The 26512-nt window shown below is 42.0% G+C and overlaps 1 protein-coding gene across 1 annotated transcript; it reads right to left on the bottom strand.

Moving 5' to 3' along the window:
* Positions 1–1423: 1423 nt before the first annotated feature.
* On the bottom strand, positions 1424–25286 carry YWHAQ (tyrosine 3-monooxygenase/tryptophan 5-monooxygenase activation protein theta). The gene is made up of 6 exons (XM_076332800.1): positions 25166–25286; positions 23611–23994; positions 6740–6863; positions 4056–4219; positions 3589–3684; positions 1424–2497 (listed from the first exon to the last, which is right to left on the bottom strand). Exons 2-6 carry the CDS (start codon positions 23902–23904, stop codon positions 2438–2440), a joined length of 738 nt encoding a protein of 245 aa, XP_076188915.1. The 5' UTR covers positions 23905–23994; positions 25166–25286; the 3' UTR covers positions 1424–2437.
* Between the last annotated feature and the right edge of the window lie 1226 nt (positions 25287–26512).

Raw genomic sequence — 26512 nt, 5'->3', positions numbered from 1 at the left:
AAATGCTGCCGCATTCGGTACTATTCAAATTCAAGAGCTGATGTTGCAGTTTCAAGACTTTTTTGCACAAAATGTAGATGCAATGAATAAGAGACAGCTAGAATCTGCCCAGCTTGACAGACATTAGAAAGAGCATTTAATAAATTAAGCTATAATCTAGATACGAGGCCCAGATACTGTTCCTGTAAGGAAAACTGTCAACTCTCTCGACAAATGGCGAAAGGAAGGGAAGGAAAACGGCGTTAGTGGACAATGTAGTGCAAGCTAAGACAGTACTCCAGAAGACAGCAAAGAAAGCAAATGTGTAAATGAGCAGATAGAGCTGACTGCTAACGTGTCAGCACTGAAACATTTTTCCTGGAGAATGAGAGCACTTCGGAGTTAAAAACCTTTATGAAACAAAGGATAAGAAACGCGTGGGGGAGGGAAAGAAATTATGAAACCAAAACACCGATTAAGAAGCATGAGTTTATGTAGAATCCTGCCACACAATACTTTGACAGCAATTCAAAGTGACTGCATGAAGAAAATGGAATTGATACAATTTTTTTTTTAAAAAAAGCAATGCATGTCAATTGAAGCGCATAATCTGAACAGTTTTATTGTAGGAACATTCATTGTGCACACTCAAAGAATGAACAAAAACATGGAAGGTGGAAGATGTACCATCAGAAGCCTGCAAGGACTAGCAACATGTCCTTTTTCACAATGTCATATCCTGTCTAGCCAGGACACTAATAGGAGTTAAATATTTTCAAAAACCCACCAACATGGGAAACTAAGAGGTAGAGGTCTAGGAAAAAAACTCTTAAGTGATGGGGGGGGGAGGGGGGGGAGGGGCAGGGAGAGGAAAAAAAAAGCAGAGCAAGGTATTACTACAAAAGGCCCCAAAAACTGGGGGGGAACAGTAATACTAAAAGCAGTCTAAGAACAACAGAAAGCAGATTATGATGTGGCAGCACACAAACTAATGTTCTAGAGCAGGACAAATTCCTCTGCATTTCTAAAAGTTTAGCAGGAATACTGGAATAATAATGATGACCATCAGTGAAAAAACACAGCAGAAGGACAGATCAGAGAATTTCAAGAGATTACAAAAAAATGTATAATTTAGATGAGAAGATTTACAAGCCATGGAAGAATATCAAGAGATTGGCTATTTTTTCTTAGGTCATTATTAAGGTGAAGCCATTAGCTCAAGTAGATTTAGTTATTAAGAAGTCCACATGTCAGGTTAACCATGAAAAGTTATCCAGAATATTTTCATAAAATGCACATTGTTCAAATATGAAATGAGTTCATTTAAGAGCAGACTTTTTAAAAGTATGCACTAGATTTGAGAAAGACACTTCTAGCACAAGATACTTACATTTAAGTTTAGCCCTTAAGCGATTACATGGAATTGTTACAAGTCAACAGTAAGTGGTTTATAAAATGTAATTTTATTTAATATTACTTGGCTGTTACAGAGGGCATAACATTTTCACAAGGCTTTTTTGGGACTACAATCAATGATTAGCAACACACAATAGTGGTCCAAACTCTCTAAATAACAATCACTGGACAAACTTGACACCTTCTCACATGTGCACAAACCTGCATGGAAAAGTACTAAATTTTATACTTGGACATGTGAACTTCAATTGGTTTTCCCATTCCAGTGTATTAAGAAATGACATGCACTTTAGTCTGCCAAAAAGCATTGCCTGTACTCCGGCAGTAACATGCTGCTTCTAATACATAGTAAAGTGAATACCAGAACTACAAAGGCAGGAGTGTAAGTGAACTTTTATTGGGAAGGGATATCAACTTAAACAGCAGCAACCGAAGATTAAGAGAAGCCCCTGTTTTCGAACACACAAGCTTCTGTATTACATGATACAGGAAGCAACTCAATTTGTCATTTTCCAAACTAGAAATGCTCAACTTGATCTGGCCCGAAACTTCCATATTCCTACTGAAAAGAATACACAGTAGCATGTGAAAGTCAATTATGGAAAGGAAACTCTGCAGAATAAGAAGGGAATGTGGAGAATTAAAAGCTATGTGGAACACTCTTTAGTTGCAATTAACTACATTTTCATATCTTACTGTAATACAAAACACAGTCAACTGGCAGGAACTGGTTCAGATTTGTTTTTAAATACCAGGTACACTTTAGTCCTCTACATAAGTGTTTGGAAGTTACTTATGTTTATATGAAATGAAGCTATTAATACTTTTCTACAGCAGTAACCGCACACCAGGAAGGCCAGGACAAACACAAATCAAGGAATGGAGTTTTCCCAAAGCTGCAGTGTGAAAAGACTATAAATTGATTTCCATACACATGGATGGGTTTTCTTTGCTATAGGAAATCCAAGTGGAGCTATAAGGAATGGAGACGTGTAAAAAGGTTTCTTGAGAAGGAAAGGGAGAATGACGCCCCACGTGCAGTTTAGTTTTCTGCACCTTCTGCAGCATCACATTCTTCTCCTGCACTGTCTGATGTCCATAACTAGAAGGAAAAGAAAAACAGCGTCAGCTTTCAGAAGCGCAGCTTTACTTCCAAAAAGGGACAACTATTGACTGTATAGAAATGAGACTGAATTAGACTTAAGGATGTCTACAAAGTACCAATGCGCTGCAGCTGTACAACCCTGGCTTCCAGTACTTGCTCAGAGAGAGGTAATTGGAAATAGTTCCCCGTGCACGGGGCACAACTAGCTCTGCACCTCAGGTATTAGAAGCAGAGCAGACAGTGTTCTAAACAGGTCCAGACTTTTGTGCTTAATAGTGAGCTACGTCATCGATCCTGCATCATTCAACCAGTCTGAATGGTAGCTTCATGAGTAACATCACTTTCAAAAGCAGCGGTCTGAATCCTGAAAGTGAAGATTACCATTTTGGTTATTGAAGCTAAGCATTTTATAGTGCTAATAAAAGACATTTCTACTGAAGGAGTATTGCATAATAATAAATGTTGCTGTCATTTTAAATGCAGTGAATATCCAGAGAGGATATTCCCTAAAAAATTGCCTTAGTTACGTATTTTAATAGAACCTAGTGGTTCCATTAGGCACTTTTCTTAAATGGTTAATCATTATAATACATACTCAAACATCAACTGATTTTATTCTTAATACATTGAAATTCCAGATCTTTTCTGTTAAATCAAAATCAGGAAAATGAATAAAGCAAGCTGCACTGGATGTATAACAGGAAAGAAGTTTTGTTTCTGAGGTAGTCATCAAAAAGGTTGAGTAAGAATCCCTGACAGATCATGGACTCCTATTTTTTGACTCCTTGTCCTACCTTGTACGTTAAGTTAGCTGAATGCACCTTCTCCCCCTCCACTGAAAAGGCCAGCAAACAATGAAGAATGTGAGCTATCCAAGCTGTTATTCTAGATTACACAGCATGAAGTTGCTGACACCGACTTACACTACATTCAAACTAAGTTATGAAAAGGTATAGTAGGGAAAATAGCCTGAATTGATGCTGTGTTTTGCACTAGAGCAAAGTAAGGGGTTTGTTTCATCACGAATTCAGTCTAACTAAGCAAATACATGGTTACAGAACCAGATAGCACATAAAAAGGCAACTTACTGTTAGGTTGTCTCTAAGCAACTGCATGATGAGAGTACTGTCTTTGTATGAGTCTTCGTTCAGTGTATCAAGTTCTGCAATAGCCTCATCAAACGCCTAGAATAATTAAAACATCTTTAGTTTTTCTATTAACTGATCATTTAACAACCAGAAGCTAAACCTATCAGTAAAGGTAGCTTAAAAAAAAAAAAAGCAACATTAGAAGTTAATGACCTGAATTGCTCTATTTGAAACAGAAGCGTAATAAAGGCATAATAAAAGCTTGCCGTGTTGCTGAAAATTTAAGTCATATTGTAAATACAGCCTGCTTGTACCCCTTTAATCCCACTAACAATGAGCTTGGAAACCAGACAAATTAAATAGGATCATTTCCTGCATAAACTCTAGGAAATAATAATTCATATTATTTTAAGCATAAACTTTCTTCTACTGTCCCTGCAGGCATACAGAAGAAAAAAGTAACTTACTGTCTTTGCCAGTGTGCAGGCAAGCTCAGGATTGTTGAGAATCTCATAATAAAATACAGAGAAGTTAAGAGCTAGACCCAAGCGAATTGGATGTGTTGGCTGCATCTCCTTCTTGCTGATATCAAATGCCTCCTGATAAGCTCCCTGTGAGTTTTCTATTGTTTCTGTTAAAAGAATGAGAAACATTAAGGTGGTTTGTTTTTTTCTTTTTTTTAAAGATATGACTATTTAAACTACTCCATTAGTAGGAGACTGAACAGTCCTCCATTTAAGCCCTCTTAGCAAAACACGGCACTTACTTTAATCAAGGTAGTGATTTTAAACCCATTTTAACTACAGCTGCCACACTGACAAAACACAGGGAGCAAATTAAGCTACTACAGAGCAAAGGTATTCAAGAGACAGATAAACACACAGAAGTTAATAAATACAAACATGCAAGATGACTATATTACCTCAATGGCCTTTGATACTTTAGGTACAAAAAAAAAAAATTGTGCATTGGTTTTTCTAGAGAATTCCTGCTTTATTCCTTGCACAGGATGGACATGCTCGTGTGGGTCGGGTGTGCAGAGTAAAGGCAGCTACTAGTCTGTACGGCCCTACTTCTTCTTGAGGAAGTCTGGAAGGCATGTACTGCATAGTCCTGAAAAACTGAAAGTCTGCCTCCAAAAATTGGGTGTAGACAGGTCAAGATAAAAAAACCACAAAGGTCGTGCCCAAAATAACTGGGAGAAATACCACAGAGAAATGAGGTTACCAGGCCAGAATGAGTACTTTAAGAGTGCTACATGTAGTCTGTTCCAGATTCTCTTCCGATAAGAAACCAAAGGGCCAACAGCTGCCCTAAACGTGCCTGCAGAATGGAAGCAGACTGCAGGAAAAGAAGGGCTGTTGTCAGAGCTCAGAATACAGCTCTCTGAGGGAGCTAATACCATAACTGCTCCAGAAAGTGCTGGAAAAAAAGTTTGGTAAGTGAAATCTGCTAAGTATTCAAAAAAGTCGCAACACAGACTTGGCTTTTTCAGTATTCACACTGTCATGAGGGCTAATGGACTATTAATTTGTTGAGAATAGGTAAAAAAAAGGCAAAAAACCTAGCAAATGCAGGAAATAAATTAGCTTATAAGTACGTAAAATATATTTGAAGCTGAGAAAATAAACAGATGCGCAGAGATGGAACATCAGAAAAGCTTCAAGTAAAACTCCCAGAAGTTTGCAAGAAGTCAAGCACAAAATGTATGCATGGTGATACACATAAGCTGTAACTTCCCAGCACCAAGGTCTGCTAATAAGGTTATCAATCAGTCCCTCTTCTACAGTAAGCACCCATATCAGCACGCATATCACTTTAAATGCACTCTTTTTAGCCAAGATAAGCTGGTATTTCTCTGCTCAGACAAGCCCACAGATTTGTAAATGTTGCTCAAGACAAAATATAGATCAGATTATCTTTGTGAAAGCCAAAGACAAATTGTCTTGGCTACACTTGGACCTGCTGTTGTCATTCGAATCAGGCGAAGGGTTAAGAATTTCTGAATGCAACTCATTAATGCAAAGACTTTGACTCCATTTTGTATATTTTCATCTTTCAACTTAAATGCTCTTACAATACAAGGAGACTAACAAAGCCTTTATTTAAGCGACAATCAGCTCTGTCCTCCCACTTTGCAATTCAATCGGTTTAAACTAGCCAACACTGTCAGATGCCTACCATGCCCGACCCAAAGGGACAGTCACTTCAGCGCTCTGCCTGCCTCAACAGCCCATCTCCTTTCTGTGTCACGGCATCACTCCAGGACTAATTTTAGTTTGTTATGTAGAAATGTATCACTAGCTTATGCCTTACCAAGAGTTTTTAACATCAGAACAGTATCTGGGCACCTTGCAAGACAGTTCTAATACTTAATTCAATACATCCTCTGAATAGAGAGTTAAAATCCTCCCCAGAAGAGCTTCCTGAGGTACTTACAACCACCTATGTACATGTTCTAACTTCTAGGAATGTTCTACATTCTCAGGATGCCCAGTACCAAGTGACAGTACCAGCTGTGAATTTTTCCAGGCCTTTTCTGCTGGATCCAAAAGGGCAAACTAAAATTACAGGGACAGTATTATCCCCGTGAACATCAACATTTCAGAGCGCAGCTCACACTTCTTTGTATAGTGTACTGACCTAGTAATTTTGTTGCTTCTTTATAAACTTCGGTGACTACAATGAAGTCTGCTTCACACTGAAATGGTTAAAACTTACAGATCAACAGGACTTCATCATGGAGTAAAAAATGTTGCAGAAATCTGTTTGGTGTCTTCCTCACTAACTTTATTTTTGTAAAGAAATACAAACAAACAACATTAAATATGTTAGCAGACCTTCACCTAACTTGTTTTCCAGAAGCTCTGAATAAGCATTGTCAAACAACCATCCAGAAATTTAGGGTAGATGACAGGAACACCAGCTAAAATTCCCTGGCATTCTATGCTTAAGGTCTATTCAGAATTTTAGTCTCCATCTGTATGAACACTGGAGATTCCCAACTGAAACATAGTTGTTCCCACTCAGCTAACTCATGTGAATTCAGAGTAAGATACTGGCACGTGTACCTCATTTACTGTTCCCTCGCCCATGGCCCAAAACAGAAGTTTGTTAGCTATTAAAGACCCAAAGACCACAAGGTACTTACGTTTTCTGTCATCACCACAGGCAACTTCAGCAAGGTATCGGAAGTAGTCTCCCTTCATCTTCAGGTAGAATACCTTGCTCTCTGGATTAGTTGCATTAGCTATTAAATATTTGTCCAACAGCTCCTGAAACAACAACAACAAAAAGACATTGACATATTACATACACCATTTCAACTAAGTTCAACCTATTTTTCTTCTCTCCAGAAAGTTTGGATGGACTCAAATGTTTGCTACAAGGGAAAAAGGAGTTTTAAAGGCATTTTAGATAGATGCACACTTATTTAAACAAGCTGTGTAAAGGCACAAAGCTAGAGACTACATTAAGTTGATCAGTCAGCCATCTGATCAGACTGCAGAAAAAGTAACAAGAAAAGGTTTACTCGCATATAGTTTCAGGACCAAGTTTAGTTTCACGATATGTACTTCTCACTTCAAAAACGTGTTGCAAATGAGTAAGCTTTTACTGGAAAAATGAAACACTATGCAGAAAGTTTCAAAGCTATTTATAAAGAAGAACTTATTTCCACTTCACAGGAAAAAAATAAGAAAAACAACTCTGCCATTTTTTGTATAAATTGTGTTCATTAGACTTGTGATAAGGAATCTCCAGCCCACCTACCAGAGAGAGCCAAGGATTCGAACCCGTCTAGTCGGTAGCCAGCCTCACCAAACCATACCAGCTCTTTGCAAGGCTGTAAAGTAACACCCGCTCCAGCGCAGCAGGGAGGCATCCTTCATGTCCGCCCTCCCTCTCCCGGGAATGGGAAGAGCTATACAGTGCTCTCCAGCACACCCTGAGCTGCTAACGTCACTCCCCTTGCTCACAGGTCTCCTACCTGATAACCAGAGGGACAGGGAAAGGTTTACAAGCCTCCAGCAAAAGGAGGTAAGTCTCTCTCCAAGGCTGCAAGGCCTCTTAGCCCTTCCAAGATAGGGGTGAAGGCGAAGGACAGAAGAGGTACAGAATTTTCCCCCAGCAAAGGGGGTACTTCAGAGAACTGACAAGGAGGAGAGCAGCTTCTGGCTGACCTCCTTGTCCCTCAGCCCCGGTGCTTTTACCCAACTCATTACCACAACCGACCCGTGTTCTCTGGAGTTAACAAAAGATGCGAATAAGTTCCAATAGACTCAAGGAAACCCCACAATACTCAGAGCAACTTTACAATAAGAATTTAAGTGATAAAGATCTGCATTCAGTGACTTGGAAAATAAACGGGTCATAAAAGCAGCAGAAAGTTTCCACAAAGCTTGCAAACTGTGGCTAGTTAAGTAAGATTTTTGTTACAGGAACATGTATCCAAATTCATGAAGCAGCTACAAAGAAAATGTTTAAGGAACTCTAAGCTTTCAGGGCAAAAACCCTGAGCATTTTAACTAGCAACTGTAGCACTACAATCAAAACAAGCTAATTTTAGACACAAACCTACTCCCTATGCATACCACCATACCATTATTACTTCCTTTAATAATCAACGGTAGCAGAGCAATCCAGCTGAAAGTGTTTACTCATTCCACATCCATTTGAGGTGCCGGCAATTATTTTAAATGAACACTTGTAGTAGGGTACTTCCAACTGGGTGAAAAAAAAACATTTTTGCATCCACACAGTGTGCTTACCGTGGATGTGATATTGCATATAGCTCCACAGACAAGCTCCCTTCAGGGATCCTCCCACCAGGGCATTAAGAAACAGTAAAGAGTTACAAGCGCTCTTATTACCACTCTAGAGAAAACAGCAGGAGGGTAAGATGATACCGAGCCTGACATACCCTTCCACTTACCAAATCAGAAACAGACATTTTTAGGACTTTCTGTAAGGCTAGAAAACCACTGCCAAAGACTGGACACTGGCTAGTATGTCATCAGGATAAGTGGGGAATTTGTATAACAGTTTAACACAGTGAAGTATGCAAGGGCTTGAGCAAGCATACACCTCACTGGTGTTATGGAAAAAGCAGCAAAACCTTAGGTATGTTTCAAAACAAGAGTTAAGACATAGTAGGCAGATGGGTAATACAACCCCATATTAATACTGTTATTTTGCATGAGTCATTCCCATATTAGAATGAGTTATTCCCACCCTACAGGTTTCTGCAGTGAGAAAAACACATTTTGGCTTGATGTTTTCCTGACGCTTTTCTCCTATGCTGGGTATCAACACCAGCCATAAAAGCGCAACGCTACACAAACCAGTTTCAAAGTCTCAGAGATGACAATTCAATAACCTCAAGTGTAACACAGAAGTTTGATTTTACAAGAAACTGCCCAGAACGATGAAGGTTGACACGTAATACACCTACATTTAGAAATGTTCCTCAAATCAGTCATGATCAAAGAGTAACTACCAGCCTCTAAAGGCCATCCTAAGGTTGGGACTGCATTAAGCAGCAGAGATGTGATTTATCCATGTACTCAGAATTATATGTGAAAAACTACGCCATAGTCTAAGGAGCACTGACCAGACAACCAAGAAAGATATGTTGTATGGGATTTTAAACCAGGTATTTGACAAAACTGTATCTTTGATTTTTCTTTTAAATGCTGAAATAAAATTTTTCAAGATGTTGCAACTACATCAACAAGGGAACAAACAGGCATTTTTCTTTTATGCCTTCCAAAACCTAAGGATTTATTGTAAACTTAACACACAAAAAATATTACTTATCTTATTATAAAATTCTGTCTTGGAGGTAGCTCTAGCAGTAGAGCACTGTGCATAACTGATGCGGCTTGGTTATGACTTAACAATACTAACACCCCGGAATCTAGTGTACACTAAATAATGTTTACAGGAGAGCTTTAGCATGTCTAATTTAGGCTGAGACTCAAATCTACATCCCCTAGAGCATTAATGCCCACTTTTTTTTTTCAGATGGGGTAGGCCACACACCTCTTCCAGGAGCACAAAAGGATTTTGCCATGGGCCCAGCCCTACCGCAAGCATGTAGCGCTGTGTGTCAGTGCATCCTGAAAGTGCTGCCTCCACTATGCAGGTTTGAAAACCAGTGGTTCTGTGCAGATTTCTGAGAAACTCAGAGAAAAAAGCGGATGCGGGGAGTGAACTGTAGTTTTTCAGACAGCAAAGAGTGGGTTACGTACACTGCTTTATTTCCTAGGCACTCCTCAGTTGGAGGAGCTGAGCTGCCCAGTCAGCAGCTCCCACTCCCAGTTCATCTCGAGGGCCTCCTAATCCTTACCACAGCACAGATTTTTCACAACTGGGAGAGATCTGTGTCTCTGTCAGCCAGGGTGGAACATCCTCATTCTGGACTTTACGTATCCAGTTTTAGGTTTTTTCATAGCCTTAAATGGAACAAGATCTCATTTATGAATCATGTAGGACAGAACAGAATACAAACAGACTTTGAGTAAAGCTAATTATTTATCTATCCAGACATTGTCTTTCAAATCAATAACGTATTTGGTACACTTAGCAAGCCATTCATCTCAGGACATCATCATCATTTCTTGGAAGGCATCTTACCCTCCCTCTAACGGACAAAATGTTGGCAGGGCAGTGAGAGCAGACAGCACAGTAAGCTAAATGATTTACTTTACACTCTTGTGAGTCAGCAATAACCAGGAAAACTCAAGATTTCCTACATCTTTTCTTTATCTTTCCCCACTTGGGCTTTTCTACCTTTCCATCAGACAGCAATCAGCCAGGAGTCCTTATTTTAAACATCAGTTGATAGTAAGTAACATTAATACAGGCAGCCTGAACAATGAAGCAGACCTCAGCCAACCTCAAAATCTATTATGATAAATTTAACCTAAAGAGAGACAGGCACTGCCACAGGTATGATTCTGTGATGAAGTCAGCCAATACAGTAGACTGCCATCCATGTTCACATACAGCAAACATGCCCATCACCTTTTTTTTTTTTGTCAGAGAAAGTTATGTATCAAAATACAGTTGCCATCATCATTAAGAACTGCAACCCTTCTTACCACCTTCTAAACCAAGACCTGAACAACCAGCAATTACATGCTCTGCAAAGTGAAACATGCCTCAGACGCTGCCATAAAAAGCCACATGATGTTCGAGCTGCTGGCCACTGGCCTGCCCTGTTGGTGGGTGACTCTCAGAACCACGAGCAGTACGAAGACGCAGGAATCAAAACTCTGTCCTCAAGCCAGATCCTTCGTGTCCTGCTGCGGTTGCATTAGAATAGGTTTGCACTTTGACAGTTCGTAGTTGGTATCTGCTACTTCCCCCATAACGATATATTATTCTCAAGTGGTGCGCTGGTCCTCCTGTAGTGTGACAGGATTTCCCACCCCACTTCTCATTAGTGTTACTCATCCATCTCAATTTATTTCTACCTTGTTGTCCTAATAGCATCATATTCTCATATATGATATTCTTTTCCCCTCTTACAGAAGGCAGGCTTATCTACTAAAGAGACGCCAGAACAAAGGGCTACCGGTCCCTGGAGCAGATCCGCAGCTGCCTGAAGGAGGCATGGGGAGCAGGCTAGGAGCCTGGCAGCAATCCACTTCTTCCCCTTTTAAAGCTGAAATTTATTTTTTTTATTTTTCTCTCCATTGGCAGACTTATTCCTTTACATGCCAAGAGAAAGTTACATTTCAATTGCCTTTTTGGATCTTTCTCCAGCTCTACTTTTGTTCTTTCCCAACTGAATAACTGTCCTTTCTTAGTCTCTTTTCCCCTCTGCTTAAGCAGGAACATGTGGTTGTAGTATCAGACCATTGCAATTAACGTGAGCCAGAAATATTAAGTTTAATTCATCTGCTCTCATCACTTCCCCATTATTTCAGCTGTATGAAAAGCAAGCAGTTGAAGGAATATGCCAGCTGTATCTTCACTTGAAGTGCCTGATAGAGACAAAGAAGCTCCCTGAAGACACAGCTCCTTCATAATTATTTGTTGTGTATGCATCCAGCCAGCATCTCCTTACATACACCATGCACACAACCCCTACAATTCATGTACCAGTCCCACTCCACATATGCTTTGTCACCTGTTTTCAGGACAACCCCTTCTTTTAAAAGCTGACATCAAAACAGAAAGTCATACTGACGTCCCCTCATCTAAGCCTATTTTAAAAGGCTAGCCTGATTGGGACATCAAGTTAACCACAGTGCACGCTAAATACTTTCTGTACAATTTAACTATGTGGTAGGTTCAAGTGGCAGAAAAATACCACCACTATCTGATCTGTGCTGTTCTCTCTTCCCACATATTCAGCTATAAAGAATACTGATAGCAAAGATGAATTAAAAAAAAAAAAATCTTGAATAGCAAATTCACCTTTGAGCTGCCTTCAGCACTTGTGCCATTTAGAATTGTACTTCAATAAGAAAAGCAAATATGTAAGTCTCTGCATATATTCCAATACCATCAGCTAGTAGATATATTCTTCACACTTATCTGTTCAATACCAGAGGATGAACATGAACCGGGTCAGCTCCAGAGATTATCTACTGATCACAAGTAGTTTAAGGTCAATTTTCAAAGCAAGCTAAAGATATCATGTGTCTAGGTACCTCCAGAAGTTCTCAATGTGGTAAACTGAAGTAACTCAAAATATTTACAATGCTACCATCACTCAGACGTCAACACCTACGACATGTTTGGGTCACATCACCAGCACCAAGTTATTCAATGTTATGCTATTAAAAGACTGATCTACATTGCCATTTGCATTTCTCACCAACTTAATATATAGTATATTGTTACTTTTGCTCCACCAGAAGGAAAAAAAGTCAATGTAAAAGCAACCATCATAAGCAGCAGTGCTCTCCAAAAGTTTGCTCCCATAAATATAAACTGGTTAAGTTGCTGCATGATCTTTAGCAAGGAGGAGTGTGCCAATGTTCCAAATAGCTGGCATAGAGTTTTGTGAATAAAGTCCGTATAAAGTTTGATTTTCAAGTCAGACTGTTTCAGCAGTATTCTGGAGCCTAAGGCCCATATATCTTACTTCAGTTTGTTTAAAACACCTTATTCCAACACCATCTTCATCTTCTGGGCATATGATTTTAAATGCTATTCTTTAAAAGCAAACATTATAACAGTTTGTGGGAAATAATTTGTATTTGCAGGTTTTAGTAGTTTAAGAAAAAATCCTCTGCTGGTCTTTAATTCATATGACACAAAAAACATCTAGAGAAAAGAAAATCCAATAGTATTACTCTTTTCTGATACAAGAACAAACTAATCAGTATCAATGTATATCATATAAAAAAATTTTATATTCTCCTCACCCCATGATGGAAAAAGTTCAATGATATAAAAAAAAAAAAAAGACCACCAGCTTGAACTTCAAATCAACTGCTCAGAAGTTCTCTGCTGTCCAAGTGCTCGTCAGACCTGCCAGCAGAGGAGGTGCTACCATTCCACAGGGTACTGATTTTCACAGGTCTTACAGAGACTAGATTGAGTTTTATTACTGTTTCCTAGGTGTTCCTTCCCTTCCTGAGCCGACACTAAATGTTCCCTACTTTGAGCTTTTAAGTGCTTTTGATTTTTTTTTTTAAGGAGTATTGAAGCTAGCTACCAGAACAGATGTTACATGGGTGACAGCAAGTAACTGATTATTTAACATTGTGCTTGCCTATAACAGCATACACTTATTGGCCAAACCCTACAGAACCAAATGGTCACATGCAAGTGAAGAAACTTGTTTCGAAATAAACCTATTTTGAGACAAGATTCCTTAAAAATAATGCACATGCACAGAATGCATGTCAACACCACTTTTTTTTTTAGCAAGTTAACTCACCACCCTGAACGTGGATTCAATGTCACAGTCCCATCTAGAAGATGAGCAGCTTGCATCTAACAGGCACGCTATGATAAGTGTGTGACACTACATAAATTCAGCCAGGACTGCAGTGTGCAAAATACTTGGAAAAATTCTTGTCTCAAGTATTTCTGAAGGTCCATCCAGCTCCAATATGAGAAAAACCACCTACAAGCAGCATACAGGGAAAAGGTTTCCACCCTAACTGCAGTCAAAAAGTAAAGCTAACAAGTTGGTGAGGCAGCTCAGACCAATATACTCCCTTAATATAACTGTTAAACACTAACTTAAACACATTAAATGTTCCAAAGTCTTTGACAGCACAGACGACTGGTGTAGGCTCAGACCTTTCAATAAGGCTTCTACTCACAAATGACTGCCTGTTTTAATCGTCTAGTAAATTGGTATTAAGACTTCTCGACTATTTCAAGTATAATCAGTCATTCCAAAGTCCACAGTATGACTCACTGCAACCTAGGTGTGTTTTAACATTCAGCAGTTGTTTTCTTGACAGGAAAGGGAGAGTCCCCTTCTGCAACAGTAAGATCACTTTACTTTCAGAAGTGTAATTCAGCAGAAGTAAGTTCTTCATCGTTCTGGATTCAAGCTCTATGCATCAACTCCTTTTGGGAGAACATTAAATCGTTTTCATACAGACCTCTTAAGACCATTAGTATTTCAGTTGATATATAGAGGAAAATACGTGTACGCCTTTCCAGTAATGGCATGGCCTTAAGATGACCTGACAAAGCACTGTCAAAAGCAGAGACAAATGTACCTGGCATGGAAACGGAGGGGGTGACCTAATTTGTCTTTTCCATTTGGTTCTGAGTCTTTGCCTACATAGTTTTAAAAACTGGCAGTCAATATTTAGGATTGGCGCTGAATGAAGTATCTGGAATCCCACTTAACAGATACATTGGAAGCCTGAGCTGCAGCACGTCTGCCCACACTATTCCCACCTGGAGTTGAGATTAATTTCATCTAGAATTTACATTCACTGCTTACACTTCTCCTAAAACAAGAAGTTAGAAAGTTCTGTGGTCCCCAAAGAACTATTTAAGCCAGGAACTAGAAGTGTGTGGAAATGCAAGTTCTCCTTTCTATAGATTTTCATCAGACAAATCCAGTGAAAGTCAAAGAATTATTCAAGTTTTTATGGAAGAGCCTAAAGTTTTCCAGTTTCCCCCTGCCAAATGTAGAAATGAGTCTTCAAAAAAAAGCCATTCCCCTTTTTAATAATTATAAATTTTTGCTGAAGTAATGGCTATACAACACAGCCAAAAGCTTTCAGGAAAATTTTCTTGGTATCAGACAGATTAATCTCAAATTGATTCTAACATTCTTCAATGATTGCATTTTCCATATTTTTAATTCCTCAAAATACTTCAAGTATTATTTTCCTCTTAGTAAACATGCATTACTGATATCAAATTCTTCCCTTCAGAATCCTGACTACCTAAAAGTTTCTTCCAGCATCCTCTATTTGTGATCTTCTATAATATGATAGAATCCAACAAAAAAGTCTAAATTTGCATTTTAAAATATTTCTATGCTCTGCAGCTACAGAAGCCCTGAAGGTATGATTAAATGATTGACTGAGATATACTAGAGTAACAATACTCAAAATGAACAACAGGATGCAGGAGTTACATGGGTTTAAGGTATGTTGCCCTTGTGCAAATAACTGATTTTTAAAGCCAGCCTTTCATGATAATTGCCCTGGTTTCGGTAGGGATAGAGTTAATTTCCTTTCTAGTAGCTGGTACAGTGTTTTGGATTTAGGATGAGAACAAAGTTGATAACTCACCGATGTTTTAGTTGTTGCTAGGTAATGCCTACACTAGCCAAGGACTTTTTAGTTTCCCATGCTCTACCCACTGAGAAGGCTGGAGGTGCCCAAGAAGCTGGGAGGGGGCACAGCCAGGACAGCTGACCCCAACTGGCCAAAGGGACATTCCATACCATGGGACGTCATGCTCAGTACATAAACTGGGGAAAGCTGGCCGGGGGGGGCCGCTGCTCGGGGACTGGCTGGGCATTGGTCGGCGGGTGGTGAGCAATTGTACTGTGCATCACTTGCTTTGTGTATTATTATCATTATCATTTTATTTCAATTATTAAACTGTTTTTTATCTCAACCCACGAGTTTTTTCTCACTTGTGCTCTTCCAATTCTCTCCCCCATGCCACCAGGTGGGGGGGAGTGAGCGAGCGGCTGCGTGGTGCTTAGTTGCCGACTGAGGTTAAGCCACGACAATAATAAACTCTGGAGGGTGTAAAAGTTTTACTTGCTTCAGTTCTGCTCTCTGTTTGGGAGCCCTAGATCAGAGGCTTGTGATCACTGAAATCCAGAAAGATAATGAAACAGATGCACTTTCTTCCTATCGCTTAGTGTGGCTGGAAGAGCCTTTGCATTATCCAACTTCACCTTGAAGGAAACCCAGCAATATATTATTTCACTAAGTGTATTAGGAGTGTGCCAGTAATTTGTTATTCCCCAAATGAGACAACCTACAACAATGAAGTCTAACCTTTTAAGTCACAAAAACTAGAAGCCAACATTTCAGATAACCTTGTTATAACAATTTCTCATCGCAAGTGAACCTTGACTTTCTTGCTAAGGTCCTGCTACCTACTTCCATTTAAAACAATTTCTGCTTACAAGTATTTTGCAAAATGTATTCAACTTCAGAACAGAACTTCCTGAAGAAGTTTTATCCAGGAAATATGAGGCTGTCAGTCTGATAAAAGTGTATATAGTGTATTTAAAAATTTATTATCAGAGCAAATGGAAAGTTTTCTGTTTCCAGAGCCTAATATGACTCCTCTATCCAACTACTTCAGTGGACGGACCATATAAATTAAAGGACAGAATAAAGATTGCTAGAGCAAGGAATAAATGTTTATCAATATTAGAAACTGGTAAATGAAACCCTTGATTCCTTCAACAAATTAAGAGAAAGGCACAAGCAAAATCACAGCTAATTCAGGACTTTCTAGTTCATAGGTCTTTACATGTGATGTTTTGGTGGGTGCACAGAACCACAAGATGTGAAACTCGGCACTTAAATTATTATTTTTACTGCCTCCTATGTCTAATTGTCTAGTTCACATGAACTATTATTCAGATGTACAGATCGAATTAGCAAATTACAAGCTTACAAGTCAGCTGCATGCTCAGCTGGAGCATTCTGATGTTGGTTCCAGCATCCTGGGAAGCAGAAAGGATGAGGAGGAACCTGTAAACATCAGGCCAATGAACTCGGTAGAGCTATATGGAGTAAGTGCCACAAATGCAGTGTTCAACAACAGTCTTACTTACCTTACCTAGTTAGTCTGTGATAAAAATCAGCTTCAAGTTTACGGTCAAGTACAAAAAGCACTTAAAACACAAACAGCAAGTAACATCTAGGGGCACTAGGCCCACCATTCTCAAAGACCAAGAGCATAAAACTAGAAAAAGAGTAAGATCTAAACAAATAAGAAAACATTGATGAATCAAGCACACACCTTCACCTACTAAACTTACAAAGAAAGCATATCCATGCACTTTTACCAACTCTCCCCCTGCCATTTTCCTCACTACCTTCCTCTGAAAATCAGCTATCCCCCATTACTGAAAACAGAATACCAAGCTTCTGCGCCCATACAGAAATTGGTACAATTTACTGCTTTAATAATGTGCTACACAACCCCAATTTGAGCCATCATAAAGAAACCAACCACTAATAACCTTCAAGCTCGAGTGTGTTCTTTCCTCATCAAGTTCTCTCTCTCTGACATATAGCCTTCTGCGTCTTACTTCAAAAAGGCATCTACAATATTAGTATCCAAGGTAGTAGAAATGCCTGCAAGACAACTCTCTAGCAGGTAAGCATGACAGTGATTTACAAAATCTGTTAAAAGCTTCACAGCATTAGCAGAAAAATAGAATTTGTGTCTTTGTTGTCCACTTCTACCTAGTAGGCAACATACTACTTCCTCAAGGCCACCAAACCAGTAAATGTCCTCCAGAAAATTTAATAATTCTAGATGTACAAGTGGACTGAGGTATAGTATAGACAAAGCTTTAACAGCCTTGACTACAACCAGGCTACTTAATCTATAGCTTAACCTCATTAAAAAATGGATTTGACACTAGAGATAGATGAGGCTTTGGCTGCCCCATTCACAACAGCTGGTCATCTGCATCAGTATTAGGATTTCCTATTTTCAATTACTCCACGTCCTGCTTCTCACAGGATGTTAACATTCAGGACAGGCCTTTCGGAGCTGTTAGGAGCTATGACTTTGCAGAAGTGCAATTCTCTGGTGGTCATTTCTTAAACTTTTAAAAACAGACAAGCCATTGATCTTCAGGTTTTTCTACTTTCAACATACATAAGTTAACCCTATTCTCAGCTTTAGCTCAAGATGGAGATATCCATGCAAATCAAACCAGTGATTTAAACTCACCCCAGTAGCTTCTGAAAAAGGAAATAACACTGCACACACAAATAACATAATGGCACAAGTTTTCAGAACCTCAGACAGAATACCTTACTGCTGTTTATCTTGTATCCTTCACTAGCTTGCTTGTATGTTTTAGAAATTCAGCATCCAGTTGCAGGGGGAGGGGGCAGCAAGCAATGACTGCATGGGATGGAGGCCTCAGCTACCATCAGAATTCCTTGAACTATTTTTAGTTGGGCTTTAACAGTTTTCAGCCGCTTCAAGAACCTCAGTGCATTCTAGGCTTTGTTTCTGCAAGTGTCAGTCCTTTCTTAGAAATGGATTCAGTTTTCCTTGCACAAAAGTGTAGTACTCCAGCTGCAGATTCTAATGAAGGGCAAAAACTGACATAAGAGAAGGTACAACTATGAATAAGTCAAGTTCAGATCATGAATTTAAATTTAAGTTTCAAACATATTAAACTAGAAAAGGTTCATGCATTAAGTTCCACAATTCTTATCACAAATGTGTTGACATTTGCTAGAAGTTGTGCTAAGAACAAAAAGGAGAATCAACTCTCTCCCCACATATTCCCTTTCATCAAAAAGACAACTGTTTTTCCAAATTAAAACATTCATTTAACATTCACTCCACAATTCTGGATTTGCCAAGAAGTAACATTCCCAACTCATGGCTTTGAGTCATGAAGTAGCTAGTCCTTTTAGTCAGTTACTTAAAAAGGATGAATCAATAGCATTTGCTTTAATTCACAAAAGGTAAAAAAACTAATACTTGAAACACTGTCCCAACCACTATCAGGACAACTAATTCAAGTCCAGAAGTAGTATTAACTTAAATGATTAGTATGCCTGACCTTCAGAATAAAACTGCATCCTACATAGTTCCCAGTGTCAAAAGACTGTAATATCCTTTTACTCAGATGCTAGTTTCACCTCTACAACATTATGTATTTCTGTATAAACTCTGGCTGTTCACTGAAAATAGGAAAGCAGAGAAAAAGGATTCACAAGACATGAAACTCTAGTAAATTGTTCATATAGCAGCATCAAGCTGATACTGAATCTGCTAAATTTCTGCACGTACAATAAAAATCAAGATTTTACTCTTCTGTAGGCCAAAGGTAACAGTAGGGAAAAAACAAGGCTATGGTCAAAGCTTATTCATCATCTGACATCAGATATTTTAGCTGACAGGAGGAATCTATTTGCTGCTGCAAGAAAATACCAACTTAATATTCAATGAAGCTATGAACTTGTGCTGTTGAAAAAAGCTGCTTTGAACATTACCTTCTAGTATGGGGATTTTTGTTTTGTTTATTTTTGAGTGATTAACTTTAGAACTAGATCTACAAAACAGATAAAAATCAGAAGTGAACATAGATTTTTACCCTTGTTTTTATTAGCATTTATTGTTTCTTAATTACGCAAAGCGGAAGTAGTAACAACATTGCAACCTTGGGGGGGGAGGAAGGAAGGAAGGAAGGAAGGAAGGAAGGAAAGGGGAGCTGGCAAGAGCAGCACACTAATACATGCTTTCAACAATTAACACTGCAATCTCACAGAAGATCAAACATTTACAAGCATCCTCTCAACCATAAGACAGTAAAAATTGAAATAAGATACACCTTACAGCTCAAGACTATTTCATTGCAGGCACTGCCGCAGGGTACAGAAAAGAATTAACAGCACAAGTAATGTTACTGTTGGTCCATTTTCAAAAGTTCACGATGCCCTTGCTCAATTCTAGAAAAACTGGCTGACGTGGGCCTGACAGTACAATGTAAAACTGTTTACAGAGGACATTGTAAAAACAGATGTTTGGAAACAACTGAAAAGCCTCATATATGTAACTTTTCTACACAAAAACTTAAAAGCTTATTAAAATAAACTTTTAATTCAGCTAGAGACATGAGGAGTAAGTAACCATCAAGATACAGTTGTTTCCAAGCCCTAATGATTTTAGCCATTGTATCTTCAAGTTTTAAACTGTAGGCAAGTAGTTATCAAATCTCACCTCTACTGCTCTGTGAAGAGCTCCAACAACATCAGGACCTAGAAACTGAACCATGTGCATAGTGCTACCAAATACACATGGAAAAACCCTCAAGTTGCAGGTGGAGAGTGAACTGCTTCCAGGCAAGGGCTGGTGTCTGTCCTTCCTTTACACTAGTTCTCTCTAAAGAATGAAGGAGCTTGAATGCAACACGAGTTATCACTATGCAAAGGGACTGAGGCTCTCAGAAAACCCAGCAGTTTGATCTGCTCCCCCAGAGAAGTTACAATTCAAAAGTTACCTTTTTTGAAAATCTGATGTCACTAAACGGCAGCGTGTATATACAATAAAGCATTAGTCTTATATTGTACAACCCATCTTCAAAGTTTCACACACTATTTCACTAATTACGTGAAAGTTGCTGCTGCACCCATCATTATCTAGTATCCCTGTCTTGAAATTACTCAGAGAATATAAAGAAACATGAACTTTGTGCTCAGAGAGTATACAAAACAACATAGTTCAACTTTACCTTGAAAAAAAGTTAAGCTGCCAACCTGTTTCTTTATTCAAGGACAAGAGAGTTTCAAGACAAGTTTCGACTATGATTCATAAGGGAAGATTCAATATTAATTCTCTACCTTACCAAAGAATTAGCCAATCAATTCAGGGACTTTAATAAAACCTCCTAGTGTACCTTTCAAATAAAACATTTGTGCAAGTTGTTTGACAAAGTCATACCATTTCTTCATTAAAGAGCCACTCTCACCTGAAAGACCAGTCACAAAATTAACAGTTAAAAAGGGTTCAGATCACATCTACTCCTACTTGCAAGATAGGCAGTTAAAGAAATGTCTTCACTGCTTGGCATGAGATGTAATATCTTACTGTGACCACTGATGGTAGTTGTACATTAATTAAATAATTAGTAAAAGTTGTATTTTTATTTATGTATATATATACATATCAACATGATTTTGGGTGTTTGTATTCCAGTGGTGATTAAATTTAAGTTCCTTATCAAACCATGCCCTAAAATAATGCCTTACCTAATTGGCTTGAGGCATCTTTACAGGAAAAAAGTAACTGCAGATTCAGCGTTGCTGCCTTTTTAATAAAAAATTAGTAGTATTTTGTAATGCTAGCACAAGTATTTCTAAATGAAGGTTTCTACAACAGCAGATATACTTCATTTTGAAAAGCTGTGCCATACGAGGAATAAAAAAAAAAAAAGCCTTTTGAAAAAACTGTTAGTAGTATGACTAACAGCAGTCACACTCCACCCAACACATCCACCCTTGCTAAATCCAAATACTTCAGATGACAAGCAACCTTTCCATACTACGTGCCAGCAGTTGTTTCAGTTTAGCTGCCTTCCTAGAATTAAAAAAGTATCTCTGAGATTCAGCTTGAGAGATCTAAAAAAGCTACAAGCGGTTACTATAGTATTAGTAAAGAAGAAATTATCATTCAAAGAAGGAGGAGTCAAAACCACTTTGTGGCTCAGCTTTAGGAAACCCATCCTTTGTAGTGTCTGCACATTGTGTGCTCCAATCTCTCGGATGCTGACTCATGGATCATAGGAGTGGTAGATGGAGGAGGAAAGGGAGAGAAGCAGAACAGAACGTAACTGCACATGGCCCTCAAAGGAAGAGTAAAAATCGGAAGGCTTGCAGCAGATAGCTGACATCTCCTCCCACCAAAGGAAGGCACATCTTTGCCAACAGGGCAGAACAGGAAAAGCATGCACAGCTGTAGGTTTCGGTCTTCACTACTTCCTGCTGCCTTCCAGGAGAGAAGGGGAGAGTTGCCAATCAGGCCATCGCTGAGAACACAGAAAGACTAGAACGCAGAGAAAAACTCGGCTAGCACAGGAAGAGCTTGCTTTCCCTACATCAGAAGTTTGTGTCAGCACGGCTACCAGACTACCTGCTGTCCACCATTTGATGCGACTGGAATAATTTCAGTATAGACACTGCGTGAAATGGCTCACTACCTTTATCATTCAGAGGCATTCAATCTCCCTATCGAAGCACGAGCTCCTTGTCAAGATGGCACAGCAAACAGTATGAGATTTTATGCATAACCTTCTCTTAGGAACTAGATCTGGTAGAAGGACAGAGGGAGATTAAGAAGTCTGAAGAGTGAGCACTGAGTAGAGGAGTTCCGAGAGGAGTGACAACAGCATGAATGCTGGCACCCCATCACACAGGTTCTTAGTGAAACTCTTGTCACAGGAAACAGGAATCAGTGCCCTACACAAGTCGCATCATTTTCACAAAGGTGAAAGTTTTACAACTTAACTACGCCTGTAACTGTAGAAACAGCTTCTTTGGAAGACATGAACTCTTAAATGTGTTAAGGAATTAACTGATTCATTAAGCTAATAAATTTCCAAATGATTTTCAAGCAAAGGTAACTCATTTTGACTGATTTAGGAAAAAAACAAAAAAAACCCCTAGCTGACAACACGCATGGAAGCATATAAGTATTTTCAGCACAATCCAAAGAAGTACTCCCTTGTACACGAGCCAGAACACTTAATCAAGAAGCAAATTCAGTTACTTCCAAACCAGTCAGCTTTAAATTAGAGTCTCCTAAACCAATCTAGGATACATTTACCTCAAAAATTGTTTATTTCCTTATAGACTTGCTTCTTCCTCATGTTTGCGATACTAGACACAAAGAAAACCTAAGAGGAGCAAATCACTGAAGATTATCTGTCACACAATTACTATTGCATTACACACATGCAGCTTCCTGCAGCCACAACTCCCTGGTCACGTAGAATAGGGTCCAGCAGCCTCCACACTGCTGACACGCGTCTCTTCAGCTCCCACTACAGTGCAGTACAGTTTCACTATCAATAGCATCTGGAATTCTGCTGCTTGTACAGAAATGTATTCCTGGGCTTTGATGCATGCTCAGGGTGTCACGCCAGCCTTCAAACCTTAGTTTTGCATTATTCCAGAATTACTGCAAATTAATCTTAAAGATTCCCCTGAGAAGTCAGCTTGAATCTGCCAAAGCCAATTTCTACATGACTTTATTTCCTATCTTCAATATAGATGTCTTACTTTATAAAATCATATTTTATATTAAAAAAAATCCTCAAAATGTCTCCTAAAGACCCCTAGGGAGTATTTTTCTTCACGAGAAGTAAACAAAATGCACACAGTTACTTTAAATGCTTTTAACAGGCTATTAGCTCTGATCTGAAGAAATAAAGGGGTTTTCTCATTTTCTTTTCAGCTTATCTTATGAATAGATAAGCTTACTAACCACAGCACAAAGAGGCACAAGGCTAAATTCTCTGCATCTCTGCAATTACCTAGTGCAATATTGCATATGGATAACTCCATCCAAAAATGTACTTCAAATACATTCAATTTTGAGTGTATCTCAAATACCTCCACGCATATGGGGCCCATAGCAGAGTGCAGATGATCTTCCTCCTCGCAGTAACCCATGTAACGGTTGCAGAAGTTACTGCACGGACTTCCCCTACCCCAGCATAATACTTTGCATGATATTCCCCAGCCAGGTTCCCAGTCTTACTCCCCAGTACAGCAGCACGCATGAATACTGAATTTCTTTCTCTTAAAAAAACAAACAAAAAAAAAACCCAGAAGAGAAAAGAAAATCCCCACTCACCAGCACAGTGGTGCAGATGGACCTGAGCTCAGACTCCACCTTCTCCCGATAGTCCTTGATAAGCTGCATCTTCTTGTCACTGGTGTCTGTCTTCTGCTCAATGCTAGAGATGACCCTCCAGGCAGAGCGCCGCCCCCCCACTACGTTCTTGTAGGCCACTGAGAGGAGGTTGCGCTCCTCGTTGGACAGCTCGGCACCTTGCTCAGTTACTGCCTTCATGCAGGTGGCCATATCATCATAGCGCTCAGCTTGCTCAGCCAGCTTGGCTTTCTGGATCAACTCGGTCTTATCCATGGTGGCTGGCAGTGGGGCAAGAACAGTATAGTAGCAAAAGCAGGAGAAGCTGGGGATGTCACACTATCAACACGAGAACACACCTCAAACCTGCCAGAAAGAAGACAGTAACCATGATGCTAGGATAAAACACTACAGAACACGATCTTACACCACCCCTAGCGACCCACCAAAAAACAAGGATCACAGTGAGCCTCGCCTCCCCTCCCCTTCCCCATCTCCAGGAGCTTCTTGTGGAGAGATGAACTGCAGCATCCTGCCCTTCCACGCAGGGCTAAGGGGAGAGGCACTCGTCTCAAGGGTCCACCCCTAGGGAAACCACGACCTAGAAACCCAACTGGGGAAGGCACGCTCAGCGCTAGCCAAGGGACAGCAGCCTGAAGACCAAGTACTGGAAATAGCTGTTTTTCCATCAGTGTGGACTTTTTGTCCTCACTGCTTTCCTCCCTTGCCTTATGTGAACGTATCAATACGCTGTTTAACAGTGAGCTGGAGAAGGATACCTAGTTACCACCCAGCCTGGGGGACCTTGCCCAAAGCCCTGCCCCCGTGTGCCACAAGCCCTGCAGGTGAGAGCTATAGGAAGGCAGATGCCAAAGCCAGGACAAGCGGGAAAAAATAATAAAAGGAGCGAGACGAGCTCGTCCCTGGGGAGGCAAGGGAGGGGTTAAAACCCAACGGGCTGGCAGAGCAGGCCCGGGATCCGCCTCCCTCGAGCACCCGCGCTCCGCGGGGCGAGCGAGGCCAGGGGAGCTCGGAGCGGCCGGGGCGGGGCGGCCCGGGGCTAGGCCGGCGGCCCAGGCCGCTTCGCCTCCTGGCGGCGGGGCGCGGCGGGGCCCGGGCCTCCCCGCCTCCCCCCGGCGGCAGCGGCGGGAGTGGCCGCAGCTCCGGCCCCGGGACGGCGGCCCTCGTCGCGGCGGGGGGCGCGGCGGCCCCACGCTGCCGGTGGGGGAGCGCGGTGGCACGGCAGCGGGTGGGGTCTCGGCCCCGACGAGGGCGGGGGCCAGGGGCGGCCGCGTCCCCAGGGACGGCGAGGGGGCGCTAGGGACGAAGGGTGGCCGGCGCTGCCCCCGCAGCGGCAGGGCGGAAAGAGGAAGCCGGCGGCCCCGCCGGGTGCGAAATGGCGGCGCTGGCTGGCTGCGCCTCCCGCTCCCCGGGGCCGCCGAGCGCTCCGCGCCGCGATCACAAAATGGAGGACGCGGCGGCAAGCAGCGGCGGAGCGGGGCCCGCGCCCGCCGCCGGGACGCGGCACCGCGCTCACCTGAGTCCGCTGCGCTAGGCCGGGCCGCGGGCGCCACCCGATCGGCTGCCTCGCTCGGGGCTGTGGCGGAGAGAAAGAGCCGCTCCCGTCTCCGGCGAGAGCCAGCGCTAAAGGGCGTTGGCACGGGCAAGCCTACCCGCTGCTCAGCCCGCGCCCACGCGGCCAATCGCAGCCTGGCCTGCGAGCCCGGCTCCGCCCCCCCGCGCCCCGACAGCCAATCCGAGCAGAGCGCGCCGCCGCGGGGGCGAGCGCAGGCAGGGCACAAGCTCGGTTGGCCCGTGGGCTGCGGCTGGGGCCACGGGGTTTCCTCCAATTAGATCCAGGGTGAGATGACGTCACTGTCGCCATGGTGATGCTGCTACAACCCCCTCCCCCTCCCCCGCCGTCCCCTCCCCCTTTCCCCGGCAGCCGGGGCCCGGCCGCGGCACGGGACAGTGCGGGGGCGCGCCGGGGGGCGGCGGGAGCTCCCGGGCGGGAGGCGCCGGCCGAGGGGGTGCCCGCGCCGGCGGCGGGGCGGGGGGGACGAGGCGAGGCGAGGCGAGGAGGCCCCGCCGCGCGCCCCGGCGGCCTTTCGCCGCCCGAAAGGGCAGCGGCCGCTCTTCCGCCGGCGGGTGGCCGCGCCCTCGGCCCGCCTCTCCCCTCAGCCGCCGGCGGGCGGGAGCTCCTGCAGGAGCGGGGCGACGAGCCCGGCCCGGCTGCCCCTGAGGTGGCTCGGGCGGGGCGGGGCGGGCCGGGCCCGCAGCGGGGGCGGGGGGAGCGGGTATGGCCGGCAGCGGCCGTTGGACTCTTCCGGAGCGGCTGTGCGGGGACAAAGTCCGCCTTCCCGCGGCCGGCGGGGAGAGGGGCTCGGCGCGGCCTGTCGCCCCTCCCTGCCCGTGCCCCGGCGCGGGGTGGAGGCGGCAGGAATTTGATAGAGGCTCTGCTCCTGACACGGGCTTTTTTATCCAACGGCGGGTTCTCAAAAGCCATTTTCAAGTGAGGGCGGCCGCGCTCTGCCCTGGGACTGGGGTGGCGGGAAAGTGGTCCTGGAGAGTTCGTGTTCCTGAGGCCCCGCGCAGGGGGAGGCAAGCACTTCCATAAGCAGCAATCAATATGTTTATTCCCCCCCCCCCCCCCCTTGATTTCACCTTAATTTTCAAGAGGTCAGAGGTGTGATAGGCACAGACTGGAATTTTAGGTCCGTGCTATGATATATGAAAATAAAATATTATCCATCCATGAGTGGATAAACATGAGGCACCTATTGCCGTATGTATGTCCAAAACGCTGGCTGAGTGGATGCATGATTTTGTCTGCACTCACACTGCCTGAGTCTCAGAGGATGTGGTAAGGACACAGTGGGTTTGT

Source organism: Aptenodytes patagonicus, chromosome 3, assembly GCF_965638725.1.
Source record: "Aptenodytes patagonicus chromosome 3, bAptPat1.pri.cur, whole genome shotgun sequence".
Classification (NCBI taxonomy): Eukaryota; Metazoa; Chordata; class Aves; order Sphenisciformes; family Spheniscidae; genus Aptenodytes; species Aptenodytes patagonicus.
This window is presented reverse-complemented; position numbering and strand designations above follow the sequence as displayed.

What these genes read in the sequence shown, in the direction of transcription:
- YWHAQ (XM_076332800.1), bottom strand. Translation starts at nt 23,904, where the DNA reads ATGGATAAGACCGAGTTGATCCAGAAAGCCAAGCTGGCTGAGCAAGCT. An exon ending in CCTGCACACTGGCAAAGACA is followed by an intron (nt 3,685 to 4,055) that starts GTAAGTTACTTT and finishes TAATTATTCTAG; the next exon opens with GCGTTTGATGAGGCTATTGC. An exon ending in TGCTTAGAGACAACCTAACA is followed by an intron (nt 2,498 to 3,588) that starts GTAAGTTGCCTT and finishes TTTTCCTTCTAG; the next exon opens with TTATGGACATCAGACAGTGC.